At 57.4% G+C, this 12707-nt stretch overlaps 1 protein-coding gene across 2 annotated transcripts in view; it reads right to left on the minus strand.

Moving 5' to 3' along the window:
• ITPK1 (inositol-tetrakisphosphate 1-kinase) overlaps positions 1-12707 on the minus strand; it is a 177886-nt gene that overhangs the window by 9334 nt on the left and 155845 nt on the right. For both annotated transcript variants that reach the window (XM_058567583.1, XM_058567584.1), the window contains 4 exons: positions 12078-12176; positions 11639-11679; positions 7790-7955; positions 1996-2063 (listed from right to left, as the gene is read on the minus strand). In XM_058567583.1, the coding sequence (XP_058423566.1) occupies positions 1996-2063; positions 7790-7955; positions 11639-11679; positions 12078-12176 (374 nt within the window). The remainder of the gene's footprint in view (positions 1-1995; positions 2064-7789; positions 7956-11638; positions 11680-12077; positions 12177-12707) is intronic.

A 12707-nucleotide genomic window follows, 5' to 3' on the forward strand; every position in this document is an offset into this window, starting at 1 on the left:
GGGCATGTCTGGAACAGAGTTGTCTGTGCCAGGCCGGCCTGCGGGCGAGCAGGAGGGGCTTATGTCCTGAATAGAAAAGGGACAGCTGACTGCATTTCCCTTTTCTATTTGTACATGTTGTCAGTCCTGGAGGACTGACGCCCTCAGGGAAGGAGACAACAGCAGCAGGTGGAGAGAAGGCCCCGAAAGTACACCTAGGCGGACCCTTTCCCATTTTACAGATGAAGACAGGTGACCATCCAAGTTCACCTTCAGTGGGTCACTGCTTACAGTTCTCACAGGGACCCTGTGGCATCAGTTAATAGCCCCAATGGCCACTAGCCCCACACTGGGCAAGGGGCCAGCAGGCACAGCTCCTCGGGAAGTCTGTGGAATGCCCACTCCCTCCTGAACGAGATCCAAGAGGCTCGCAGGGAAGGAGCCCTGTGGAACCGGGCTAGCCTCAAGTTTCTGGAGCTTAGAAGGCCAGAAAACCTCCTCTTGCACAGGTGTTCACATCTTGCAGTGCACACAGCCAGGTGGCAAGAGGTTTTCTTTGAAATCTGGCTGTTCCCCAAGCTCCCTTGACCATGGAACTTGCTCCTGGGGAATGGCCACCAACATCTTGAGGGGCGCTGGTGTTCCCTCCAGCTCCCTGTCCACCCTTAGCACATAGCTAGCTCCTCCTCAAAGGACCCAGAAACAAACAATAAACGGACAGGCAGCCTGGGTCAGGGGCAGAAGGTAATATGGCAAGTGCAGACCCCTGATGCTGAACGGAGGGGAGTGAGCCCTGGGGAGTGGGGGTCTGCTGTGGATCTTGGTGAGACTGGCTCAGCACAGGGAGGTGGGACACAGGCAAAGCCTGCCAGAATAGCCAGGATGGCCGTGACACGGGAGCAGAAGACTTGGCACGGGGCTCCAAGTTCAGAGAAAGTGGGGGCAGAGGCCGCTGGCTTGCTAGACTCGGGAAGGACGGCAGGCGCTGGCCTCATGGCAAACTGTCTGCTCTAGGCAACGGTTGCTCTGCAGTCGCCAGCGAGATATGAAGTCCTCAACTCCTGGAAGATGCAGCTTTGGAGTCAGACAGATCTGGGGTCAAATCCCAGCTCTGCCCCTGAATAAACAGCCCTGTGAGTCTGGAGAAATTCCTAAGCTTGCTGAGCACAGCCTTCCCCCTCGGGAAAGTGGAGCTGTGCGCCCCACCCCTGCAAGGCTGTTCTGGGGCCTGGCTGCGATGCCTCGGGTCATCTAGGACGGAGCCTGACACACAGCAGCGTTCATGGAACAGCAGCCCTGAGCCCCCCACCCACATGAACCACCCCAGCACCCGAAGCAGCACAGGCTCTTAGCAAACGTTTACTGGACTCACATGACAAGGAAAGGAAAAGAAAAATCGAAGTGGTGTTGCCCCTCGCCCCCCAACCCCCTTTTTTTTTTGTGGGGAAGACTAGCCCTGAGCTAACATCCATGCCAATCCTCCTCTTTTTGCTGAGGTGCTGAGGAAGACCGGCCCTGGGCTAACATCCATGCCCATCTTCCTCTACTTTATATGGGACGCCGCCACAGCATGCCCTAACAAGCGGTGCGTCGGTGCGCGCCTGGGATTTGAACCTGTGAACCCCGGGCCACCACAGCGGAGCGTGCGCAGTCAACCACTGTGCCACCGGGCCAGCCCTCCTTTTTTTAACCAGGAGAAAGGCAGATTAGAAAGCAAGTCTCCAAATTCCTCACGATTGGGGGGATTTCCTCATGCTGGGAGAAGAGTCAGAAAATCCTCCATTTAAAGGACCCAGCGGTGAGCAGGAGTAGCTATGACGGCCATCAGCAGGAAGGCCCGAAGCAAGCAGGAAAGAGGGGTCTTGGGAGCTTCCCCAGGCCCCTGGCATGGGCGCAAAGGTCCCTTCACCCTGCCCGATGGAGAGCTCAACCCTGGGCCCCACAGCCAACAGCACCTCCGTGCCCAGGCCCAGGTGAGGGCAGCCTCAGCCAGGCCGCCACGGCGGAGGGACATACCTCGGTCAGGACGGATGATGACTCTGGCTTCGACACGTTGTGGCTGTTGAAGAAGATGGACTCACGGTCTGAAAAACCAAAGACGGGAAGGAGCCAGAGTTAAAAGCTGAAAGCAGGGATGGTGACTCCACCAGCTGACACCAGGGGGCAGCACCACCCCAGCCACGGGCCACAGTGGCCTTGGGCTCAGCATCCAGCAGCCGCCGCCTGGTGCCCTAGTAAGCCGGGCACCCCAACCCCAAGGAGACACTACACCGTGGACGAACACATGCCCAGTCAGGGCTACTGTTTCAGTTTTTCTTTCCATTTAGAAATGACTGGCTTAACAAACCTACCTCTGCTACCATCTCATAGTATCGCTCCATATCATATCATATCCCCAGTACCTAAGGCCCCGTTCCCAAAGTGTGTCTAATGGACAGGACACTAGAAAGGGGGCTAAGGGAGCGGGAAATGCTGCATATCTGAGTATCAAAGGCCCGGAGGAAAGAGGTCCAGTATGCGATTTAACCCAGTGTTCCCTCCCCCTCCCCCTATCTGCCCTTGGAACTCCTTTTCGGGGTGGCACTTGAGAAACGGCCAGGCTGCCACTTGGCAGGTGAGTGTTTAAAATACAAAGGGTTCGCTGTTATCAACTGTTTAGGGCTTCTGTAGGATCCATCCAAAGAAGCATACAGAGGAATTTCCACCTGGCTTTGGAAGCTGGCACGGCCCCTGAAATGCCCTCCACCTCCTCCCACCGCATCCTCCCCTGATCCATGCCCGCCTGCCCCTGCACCGTGTCCCTCAGTCCACGGAGGGCACCCGGAGAGGCAGACCAAGCCTAAGAACACTGAGGGCAATAAGCAGTCGGTTTGTTTGTTCGTCCCTTGGGAAGTAAAGGTCGGTCGGTCAGAAACGTGTTCTCGAGCACTCGGAAGCGCGGGCGCGTGAACGCACGAACCACAAAAGCATGAGCCTCAGCCTGAGTCCTGGTGAAGCCTGTGCATCACCACCCCGTGACCCCTCCACCCCCGCCAAGAACGGCATGGGGCCATCCTGGGCCACCAGCCCCCACGCGGCCCCGGCAGCCTCAGCGTCCGTCCTTCCAGGCTGGGGCGTTATGGCTCCCGTCCCCCAGGACACATCACTCAACCCTGCGACCCAGGCCCCCAAACGAGGACAAGAAGGTCCCTGGCTGAGCACCATGTGCCAGGGCCAGGCCGAGGGGGCACCTGCTCTGGCTGCCCACGACCCCCACAGCTCCAGGCTTACGGCGTCGCAACAATCACGCACGAGGGGGCGATTCAGGGAGAGGCCCAGCAGCAGGCGCCGAGGTGCACCTGGCTTCCTGCCCGCCCCGGCGTGCCCGACAGGCCTCCCGCCGCTCTGACCAGAGCCAGTCCAGACGGGGGGCACAACAGAGGGTCCTGGGGAGGAGCCTGGGGAAATAAACACCCTGCAGGGCTTACGCCAAGCAGCCCCACCGACCTCTGCTCTTGGGCGCTGACAGCCAAGAAGAGGGAGCCCTTGTGGGTGGCAAGCCCCATGGGCCAGAGGGATCAGGGCTCGAGCAGCTGAGATGGGCGTTCTGGCCTTCTGCAGGCACTGCCCACCTTCTCACCAGGTAGCCCAGCCTGGCCCAGCCCCACTGAGCTCAGGGCACCTCCCGGCGCCGCCCACCCACCCCTCGGGTCCCCAAGGGCAATGGCCAGGGTGGCAGAGCAGGCCTAGGGGAGAAGGGCCATCCAGAGCAGGATGTTGCAGCCAAGTTCAGGGAAGCTGGGAAGCCTGCAGGAGCCACAGGGAATATCACGGGTGCTCAGCTAGCCCCGGAAGGGAGGAGCTGGGCACTCAGAGGGGTCGACCCAGTGCCTGTTGAACTGGACACACCAGGTCACCCGACAGCTTCCTGTGGCAACAAGATCAATCAAAAGTGTAGACCATTTCAAAGGGGACTCGCTTCTCCTAGCTAACTCTGACCTGGGGCTCTGGCCAGAGGACTGTTCAGCAGGGTGGAGTGAGCGCCCTGAGCTCAGCGACTCCCCATGGGTGGCCTGAGCAAAGGCCAGAAAGGGTGGGAATGGCTGGAAGCTGCTAACCCAGGACACTATGGGAAACTGGGACAGGTCAGAAGGGGTCACAGCACCCCTTGGTGGCACCTTTAAGACACCCTCTAAAGATGGACCTGGCTGGGCTCATGCACTCTGACTGCGGGAGCCTGGATTTGGGGGGCCTTCCACCCTGTTCCCAGATTCGTCCCGAGACACAGAGAGCCCAGGTGAAGAACCAGCACCAATGACCCAGGGGGAGCAAGGGCAATGAAAGCAAAATGGGCACTCTTGTCCCCAATTAACAGACGAGAAAAACGTTCAGAAGAAGAAGAGGAAATGACAAGTTTAGCCCCAGTAAGTCAGCAGTGCAGCCATGAGCTGTGGCCACACTTTCTTCAGCTTTATGTTTCACCTTTGAGTCTCCCTGGGGGAGGGGGGGACATGTCACAGTGCTGCAGATGGTGACCGGGTCTTGTTCCAGTTCCTAGACAAGATCAGCTGTGCAGGGGGCCACCCTGGCAGCCTGCCCAGACAACTCCCCTCGCCCAGCGCCGTCCCAGGACCCACTGTCTCCTCTGGAGCCCCTCATCTCACGCCACAATGACTCCTCTGACTCTTTCCTGGTGTGTGGTGTCTCCCTCTAGAACATGAGCATATGAGGGCAGGACGCTTGGCTGACTAGCTCCCTCCTGGATCCCAGCACCTCGCATGTGGCTGGGCGTGGGGCAGGTTCAAGGAAACACGGCATTTACTAAACCTCAGAAGCTCTAGGAGAGATCAGCAAACTACGACCGCAGGCCAAGCTCTAGCGTGCCACCTGCGTTTGTAAATAAAGTGTGACGGGAACACAGCCATGCCCATTCGTTTACATATTGTCTACAGTGCTTTCACGCTATAACAGCGGCATTAAATAATCGTGATGGAGCTGGAAATATTTACTCTCTGGCCTTTTGCAGAAAAAGTCTGCTGACCCCTGCTCTGCGTGGTAGGCAGTACCGCTCTTTTGTGTACCCCAAAGGGAAAACACCCAGGCTGGAGAGCACGATAATAGTGTTGTGTCCACAGAGTAAAGGAAACAAGAATAAACCCACAGCACGGAAAGGGGAGCAGAGAAACCTGCCCATCCTGACCCTGGCACTGGGTGGAGGGAGGGGAGCAGTCTCCCCAAGGCTGTGAACCATGGGCAGAGAACGTAAGCGTCCCTGGTGGCTGGCACTGGCCAAGGTCAACTCCTCCATAAAGAACCTGACTTCAGTTCCAGCCGAGCCAACTATCAGATGCCACTGGCTGCAGAACACACCTGACTTTAGAGACGTCAGCATGTGAAAACCAAAGGTGCACCTGAGGATCCGGAGGGCACAACAGTGGTGGAGGGGAGGCTGTGTCCTGTCTCCACCCCAGGTCCAGAAGAATCCCACTCTGGGAGCCCCACCTCCCTGCATGGACAGGCAGATGAGGGGAACCAGAAAGGTGCATGGGGGCGGGAAGAGGCCGGAGCCCCAAAGCTCCTGCTCATTCAGTCCAGCTTAAGGGGCGCTGTCGTGCTGTGCTCCTCATCAGGAAAGAGAACACACGCCTAAAAAGAACCAAGCCCACGGGAGCTCCCAGGCACGGTGCCCCAAAGACAGCTGACACGGAACCAGCTTTGGGGACGGACGGATGGATGCACGATAGTGACTCAGCTCGCCTGAGCCTAATAAACATCTCTCGTTAGCTCTGTGTGTTTATCTGCTCATTTATTGGGCCCCGATCTGCATTTTATGGCCACATGGAGACGCACAGACGCGGAATGCCTGTCCTCAGACACAGGCCGCGGAGCCCACGCTGCCTCTCATGGCTCCCAGTGCCAAGATGGAAACCGGCCCAACTAGTTGTGAATTTCTTTTAGAGATGGAGTGATTTTGGTAAAAGAGGAAAAAAGAAAGACTATATAAGGTATAACTATTCTTAATTTAATACATTTCCCACAGATTTAAAGCACATATTTTTAAAAATCAGAAAAAAAATAAAGAGGATTTAAAAAATATATCAGCCTTTTCCAGCCGACAATTTATAAGAATGCCTCTTGCCGGTATATAGTCACACACAGAAAGACCCCTCCAGACATCTGTTCCCCGACCCCCAGATCATTCCACCATCCCAGTGGGCAGGGGCTGGGACCACGATGAGGACAGGGACGTCCCGAGCTCTGAAAACGCAGCCTCGCGTCCTGGAGCCCCACGCCCGGCCGGGGAGGCTGCCTGCACTCAGAGGGGAAGCGAGAACAGATGCCCATTTCCAGTGTCTGTGCCCTGTGTTGTGTTAACGGGAAGGAGGGCTGAGAGGGAAAGACAGAACAGCTGAACTCCATTCAAGAGGAGCGGCCTGCAGCACGAGAAGCAGATGGTGACAGGCAGTCCCAGCTGGAGGGACTTTAGGAAGACACATCTGTTTGCTGAGATGGAGATAACGCAGCCCGGGTACCTCATCCTGGGATGGCGCTTTCCCTCGCACAGACATAAATGAGCAAACCACACCAGAGCAATCCAATGGCCGCTGAGGGTCCCTGTGGAAAGCCATGCTGATTCCAAAGACGCTGCCACTGTTCCAAAGGTTTCCGGAAGTTGCCTTAGAGACGTCTTCGGAACCACTAGAGCATTCTTTTGAGCAGCCCCAATACCAGCAAATCCTTATCTTAGAGTCAGTTTTTCAAACGGCCAAGGGTCACCTGGTGTCAGGTGAGCAGCTGAAGGAAAACTGAGCTCCAGAGCCCTCAGTGTCCCTAGAGGACCGTCTCGGGTGCCCCAAATGACGACAGCATCCTGCAAATGCCACCATGTGACATCTCAGGGACACTTAGGACCATCATCCACTGATCCAAAACATGGTCACTGGGCCGGCTCTGTGGCTTAGCGGTTAAGTGCCCTCGCTCCGCTACTGGCGGCCCGGGTTCGGATCCCGGGCGCACACTGACGCACCGCTTCTCCGGCCATGCTGAGGCCACGTCGCACATACAGCAACTGGAAGGATGTGCATACAACTATGACATACAACTATCTACTGGGGATTTGGGGGAAAAAAGGAGGATTGGCAATAGATGTTAGCTCAGAGCCGGTCTTCCTCAGCAAAAAGAGGAGGATTAGCATGGATGTTAGCTCAGGGCTGATCTTCCCCACAAAAACAACAACAACAAAAAAAAACAACATGGTCACCCACGCGGTCCTCACCCCTGTGAGGGGGCACGGCGGGGGTGACTGCACCCACTTCTGGCCCGCCTGAGGCCCCATACCTAGGAAGCCCCGTGACTCACACGCTGCCTTCGCCTCAGCAGCGGCAGAGGCAGCAAGACCTCAGTGTTTCCCCAAATGGAAAAAGGCGACATGATAAGACAGTTAGAACTCTGGCCCTTAAAATGAGGGCTCTTCCCTCCCTCCCTTCCCTGAAGGGCCAATCATCCATTCCAGCATGTTCCTCACGAGTCTCATTATTATGCAGGGCCCCAGGAAGGGACCCGGGTACAGAAAGCTTCCGGGTGCTTCCTGGAGTTTACGGTGGTTCAGGTAGACGCAGGCCCTACAATCTGGTGGTTCAGGGTCTTTCACTCAACTCTCCAAGATCTCTTTATCTCCTGTATGCAACTTTCAACCTTCAGAGCATCTCCTCCTCCCTCCAGAAACTACACGGGGTGGCCAGGGTTAGCGCTGAAGGCCTGACGGCTGATGCCGTGTCTCAGCCATGCCCATGGGCTCAGGGCAGCCTGAGACAGCACAAGGCTCAGTTACCTGATGTGCCCGCAGAGAAGTTCTTCAGCGAGGGCCTCTGGACCACAGTGTAGGACTCGCCGACCACAAATACCTTGTACAGGACAGCGTTGTGGTTGATGAAATTCTGGACCACGCAGGGCGGCTGGATGGCACTCAGGCCCTCCTGGTTGAACACGATGGCCATCTGGGGAGACAGGGGGCCAAGGTCTGTCAGAGTCCACCACCCCTCCAGCCTCAGACAGAGGGGTGCCTCATCTGCCCAAAGCACCGCTACCAAGGCCCATCCTGGGACCAGTGGCATGAGGACTCCCCAAGAAGAGTCTCAAGCCCGGGTGAGTGAAGGGGGACTCGAGAAGAACACCTGGGAATCAATTCACTCCTGCTGTGGGGGTTTGGAAATCCTGTACCATCAGGCCTGCCACATAGAGTTGAGCTGGCTGTGCACTGCACAACTCCACTATTCACACTGTAGTCTAAGGAATGGGACCCTCTGGGTTGTGTACTACTCAACCCTTATGACATCCTAGAGGTTCCACCACAAAGACCCAGGAGGGGCAGGCAGGAAGCAGAAGACCACGGATTAGGGGCTGGGAGGCCTTGGTCAGAGCCTATATAATGACAGGGCTGTCTCTGTGCACTCACAGCACGCCAGGCCCTGTTTTAACCACTGTAACATGAGTCGCCTGGTGTCGTCCTCACAACGCACCCCTGAGGAGGGACTATTATCATGCCCCTTTTATAGACGAGGAGACTGAGGCCCTGAGCTCAGTCACCTGCTAGAGGACTGAGCCTGGAACAGGATTGGGTCTGCCCAGCAGCCAGCCCCGCCCTCTTACACACTGAGTGAGCCACATGGATGCTTGAGAAACAGCAACATGCTGCTCCCAGTCCCTGACTCCTCTGGGGACAAAGGTCTCCAACAAGAGGGTCTGGTACTGATGGAGAGAGGGCAGAGAGGCAGCTGGAGAAAACCTCTCGGCTTTGGAGGAGGCTGGGTCTGCCCCGGGCCCATGGCTAATCCCTCAGCCCACAGGGTCCCAGGAAGGAGCCACCAGATGCCCGGGGCTGCTGGGAGAGGATAACAGGGCCTGGACAGCTGGCTGCCGCCTCTCATGTCACCTGTCATGGAACGCCACCCCCCGCAGCGTGCCTGGTGCTCGGCTGGGTGGAGCAGAAGTAGAGATCCAGGCTACATGGGGAAACGTGTGTGTGTGTGTGTGTGTGTGCATGCGTGTGTGTGTGTGTGTACCACAGCGAATGTCTCCTTAGGCTTATGACAAGACTAAGAGACAGCAGGCGAGCTGGCCGTGGCTTCACGTCCCAGCTCTGGCACTCGCTGCATAAGTGCAGGCAGGGGACTTGCCCTGTGTAAGCTGCATTCTCCTCACCTGCAAAACTGCATCAACAACCATGGTGGGGTGGCTTTGGGGGTGCTTTGAGGTTTTCGTTCAGTGTTTTAAAAAAGGGGGGGTGGTATTCCACTGTGGAGCAAAGTAGTGTGTTCGCACTGGCTTAAAAACAATGCAAAAAACCAAACAGTGCTGTAAACATAAAACAAAAACAGAGTGGTTGGGTAAACTAGCCCTGCTTTCAGTAGATCTAGGGGCTGGGGGATTCAGGATAGGGTTGGGCAGGCTAGGGTGCGGGAAGCACCCCAGTCAGAAAGCCCCACGTCCCTATTTAAAACTAATCACATGCACAGAGGTGTCCTCGGTCCTTGCTGCACCTAACATCCCCGGGCACCCCTGAAATAGGTGAGGAGCCTTGCCCCTGCCCCAGCTGATGCCGTGGAGGGTGCCCCTCCAGAGGGGGCATCCCTCTGATGCTAACCGCCTCCCAGAAGGCAGGCGGCTCACGGCACACGCGAGCCTCCTGGGAGACTCCAACACTCTGGATCCTATTCTCGGAGGCTCTGTTCCCAACAGCCACCAGGAGGAGAGGAGCCCCCACTGAAAAAGCACACTGTGGGTTGGGAGAGCACCGGGGGTAGACAGGGGCACGTGTGTACATCCTAGAGCCAGACTTGGACAGCTGGACTGAGGGGTGAAAGAGCCTTCCCGGAAGGCGCCGACCCCACACCTGAGGGTCAAGACTCCTCCCGAGGAGGGCGCTCACCTGGACCCAGAAACCCCACCCTTCTGCAGTGACCCAGCAGGCTCCTGGGCAACTGGTTCCATAAGAGCGTATCAAACGCCTCCTGTGCCAGGCCCCAGGGCAGCACATACAGCAACTCCTTATCCTTCACAGCAACCATCACATCCCGTTACAGGTGCGAGATGGACTCTCAGAGAGGCTGGATAATCAACCCAGAGTCACATAGCTGGCAGTGCTCAGAGCCAGGCCCGGTCCCCGGGCTGTGTGACTCCCGAGTTCTTGTGTGAAGAGCAGGAGTGGTTCCCTCCCCGCAGGCTGACCTGTTCCTCGCCAGGCTGGTCCAGTCACAGTAATGACGGCTGTCATCCGTCCATCCTGAACACCCCAAGGCCCTGACACACGGAGGAACCGCTTGGAGGTAGGAAAGGCCAGGTGGCAGGCTGGCAGGCAGGTGTTGGTGCCGGTGAGGGGAGCATGGGCCCAGGGGACATGATTTTGGCTGCTCTGGTGCCTTCCTGCTCCCTCCTGGGGCCTGGCGTGGAGCACACCCCTGGCAAGGAGCCCAGGCAGGCCCAGACGAGGAGGGCTCCACGGGGCTCCCGACCTTAGGAGACAGCTGACCTCTGCAGTGGGACGTGACCTCCTGCCCACCATGTTCCTGCCCAGAGCAGAGGTGTCCTCAGCCTCTCAGCCCCCATCACAGCACATACCACACCACACGGACACTGTCTGTTTACAGACACTCCCCCGTAAACCTTCGCCAGGAATAAAGAGCACTAGAGAAATCTCCCACAGGGTGTGGCTGCCGGGGTCGCCCATGTTTAGTTACAAGGTCTTGGGGAGCATTTGTGACGGTGGGGCTGCCCAGGACAGGCTCTCCCACAGGGCCTCCTCTGTGGTCTAGGGTCTACGGCCCAGCGCGCCCTCATGTGACTAATGGGGAGCCGTGCCCCTGAGGGCATGATGCAGACAGGGGAGGCCTGAAGGCAACACCCCAGGTGTGGTTTCCAAGGATGGCGAGGGCAACAGAGACCCAACGGGGCCCCTGCCTGGCCCTCTGCTCCTCTCGCCCCCAAAAGGCCTCCTCTGCTCATTCCTGCACCACATCTCACCAGCGCTGTCTGCCTCTGGGACTCTGGGACTCTCTGTCTCCCACACCGGGGCAGGACTCACATCTTATGTATCCTTCCACTGACAACTGAGATGGGGCCAGGAAGGACCGCCCGGTGAATAAAAACGCATGAGCGTGTGGATGAGTCAACCCATCCCAGCAGGTAGGGGGCCCTTTCCTCTTCCCACCCCTTCCAATCCAGCAGGACGGGCAGATCCTCGTGGGCAGGGATGGGATCTTTTCAGTTAACAGTGCTCCATGGGGCCCAGCCCAGTGCCCGACAGAGCAGGTGCCCAGGAGTGAGTGATAGGGACAGGCCACAGGAAGGAAAGCTGCAGTCAGGTCAGATTGGGGCGTGACTCGCACGGGCTCCAAGGGGGCAGGCTCATCCTGGCCTTGGGGACAGGACAGGCATGGGCGAGACTGGAGGAGGCGTACAACGCCGCAGCGTTTCTCCCCCTTGATCCCTGTGGAGCCCAGAGAAGGAAGGGACGGGAGAAGGGAGGGACAGTACCAGGAACCAGCCACAACCAGGAGCAGGACAGGGAGCGGGAGCAGCAGGTGTGGGATCCAGCACAGAGCCTCTTGCGGGCTCCCCACTGTGAGCTGGAAGGATGGGGGCTGGGGATGGAGGCAGTCAAGCGGTCAAATCTTCCACTCACCTCGTGCGAGTTGGTGCCATGAGCCACTCTGGTTTTGCAAACTGTGGGTGGGGGAGAGAAAAGCAGAGAGGAGTTAGTGAGGTTATGCACCCACAAAGCCTGGCCTGGCAGATATAGGGAGAAACCCCCCAAATTCCTACAGCCGCAGGGGAAAGAGGCAGGTGGGAGCTGGGGAGACACGCAGACTGGACAATGGCCAGCACCCATACTCAGGGTGATCTGGAGGGACACCGCCAGGCCAGGCACAAGAGCCCTTCTGTCCATACCACCCGAGGACCCATTTCCACGGTGCAGGTTGGGTGGGACCCAGGGCCATGCCCTCTCGGGCAACCAAGGCCTTCATCAACCCCAGGAAGTTTAAGGCCAGGGGGGCTGTGGACAGCCCACCCACCCACGGCCCCCCATGCACACCCCACCAATCTCCGGGGGTGGTACGCACTGAATGGGAACGCCAGGCCGTTCTCCTCCAGGAGCCTCATGGTGTCATCCCCACAGAGGCTCGTGAGCTCCATGAAGGGCGGTGAGCAGATCCTGTCATCTGAGGACAGAGGAGAAGTCCATGTCAGCATGCCAGCCCCACTTCCCGGGACAGACCCACCTCCCTGGGGGCCACCCTCAATGCCTTGCTCTCATGATCTGATACCCTAAACTCGCAGTCACATGTGAACACACACACAACCACCGAGAACAACAGCACACTCTCTACTTACATTTTCTAATAACAATTCTGTAATTACAAAACTGATATATAACTGTAAAACCTGAAGACCAAAGAAAAGTAAAAACCATACATATTCACAGATATGACTACTGCGCCACTTCCTTAGTCTTTATTTAGGCAGATACACACAGAGCTTTATAAAGGCTCAATAAAGACCTTTCCCCCCACATGCTGTATCGGCTTAACAACAATCGCAGGAACAATGAGCACACTTAGCTCTCACCACGTGTCTAGCACTGTGCTATGGGCTCTGCGTGCATCACCTCTGAAGTCCGCAAAGCGATCCCACGAGGAGAGAGCCGAGGTTGGGAGATTAAAGAGCATGCCCATGGTTACCCGGCAGGGCCC

This window comes from Diceros bicornis, chromosome 24, assembly GCF_020826845.1.
Source record: "Diceros bicornis minor isolate mBicDic1 chromosome 24, mDicBic1.mat.cur, whole genome shotgun sequence".
NCBI classification, from domain to species: Eukaryota; Metazoa; Chordata; class Mammalia; order Perissodactyla; family Rhinocerotidae; genus Diceros; species Diceros bicornis.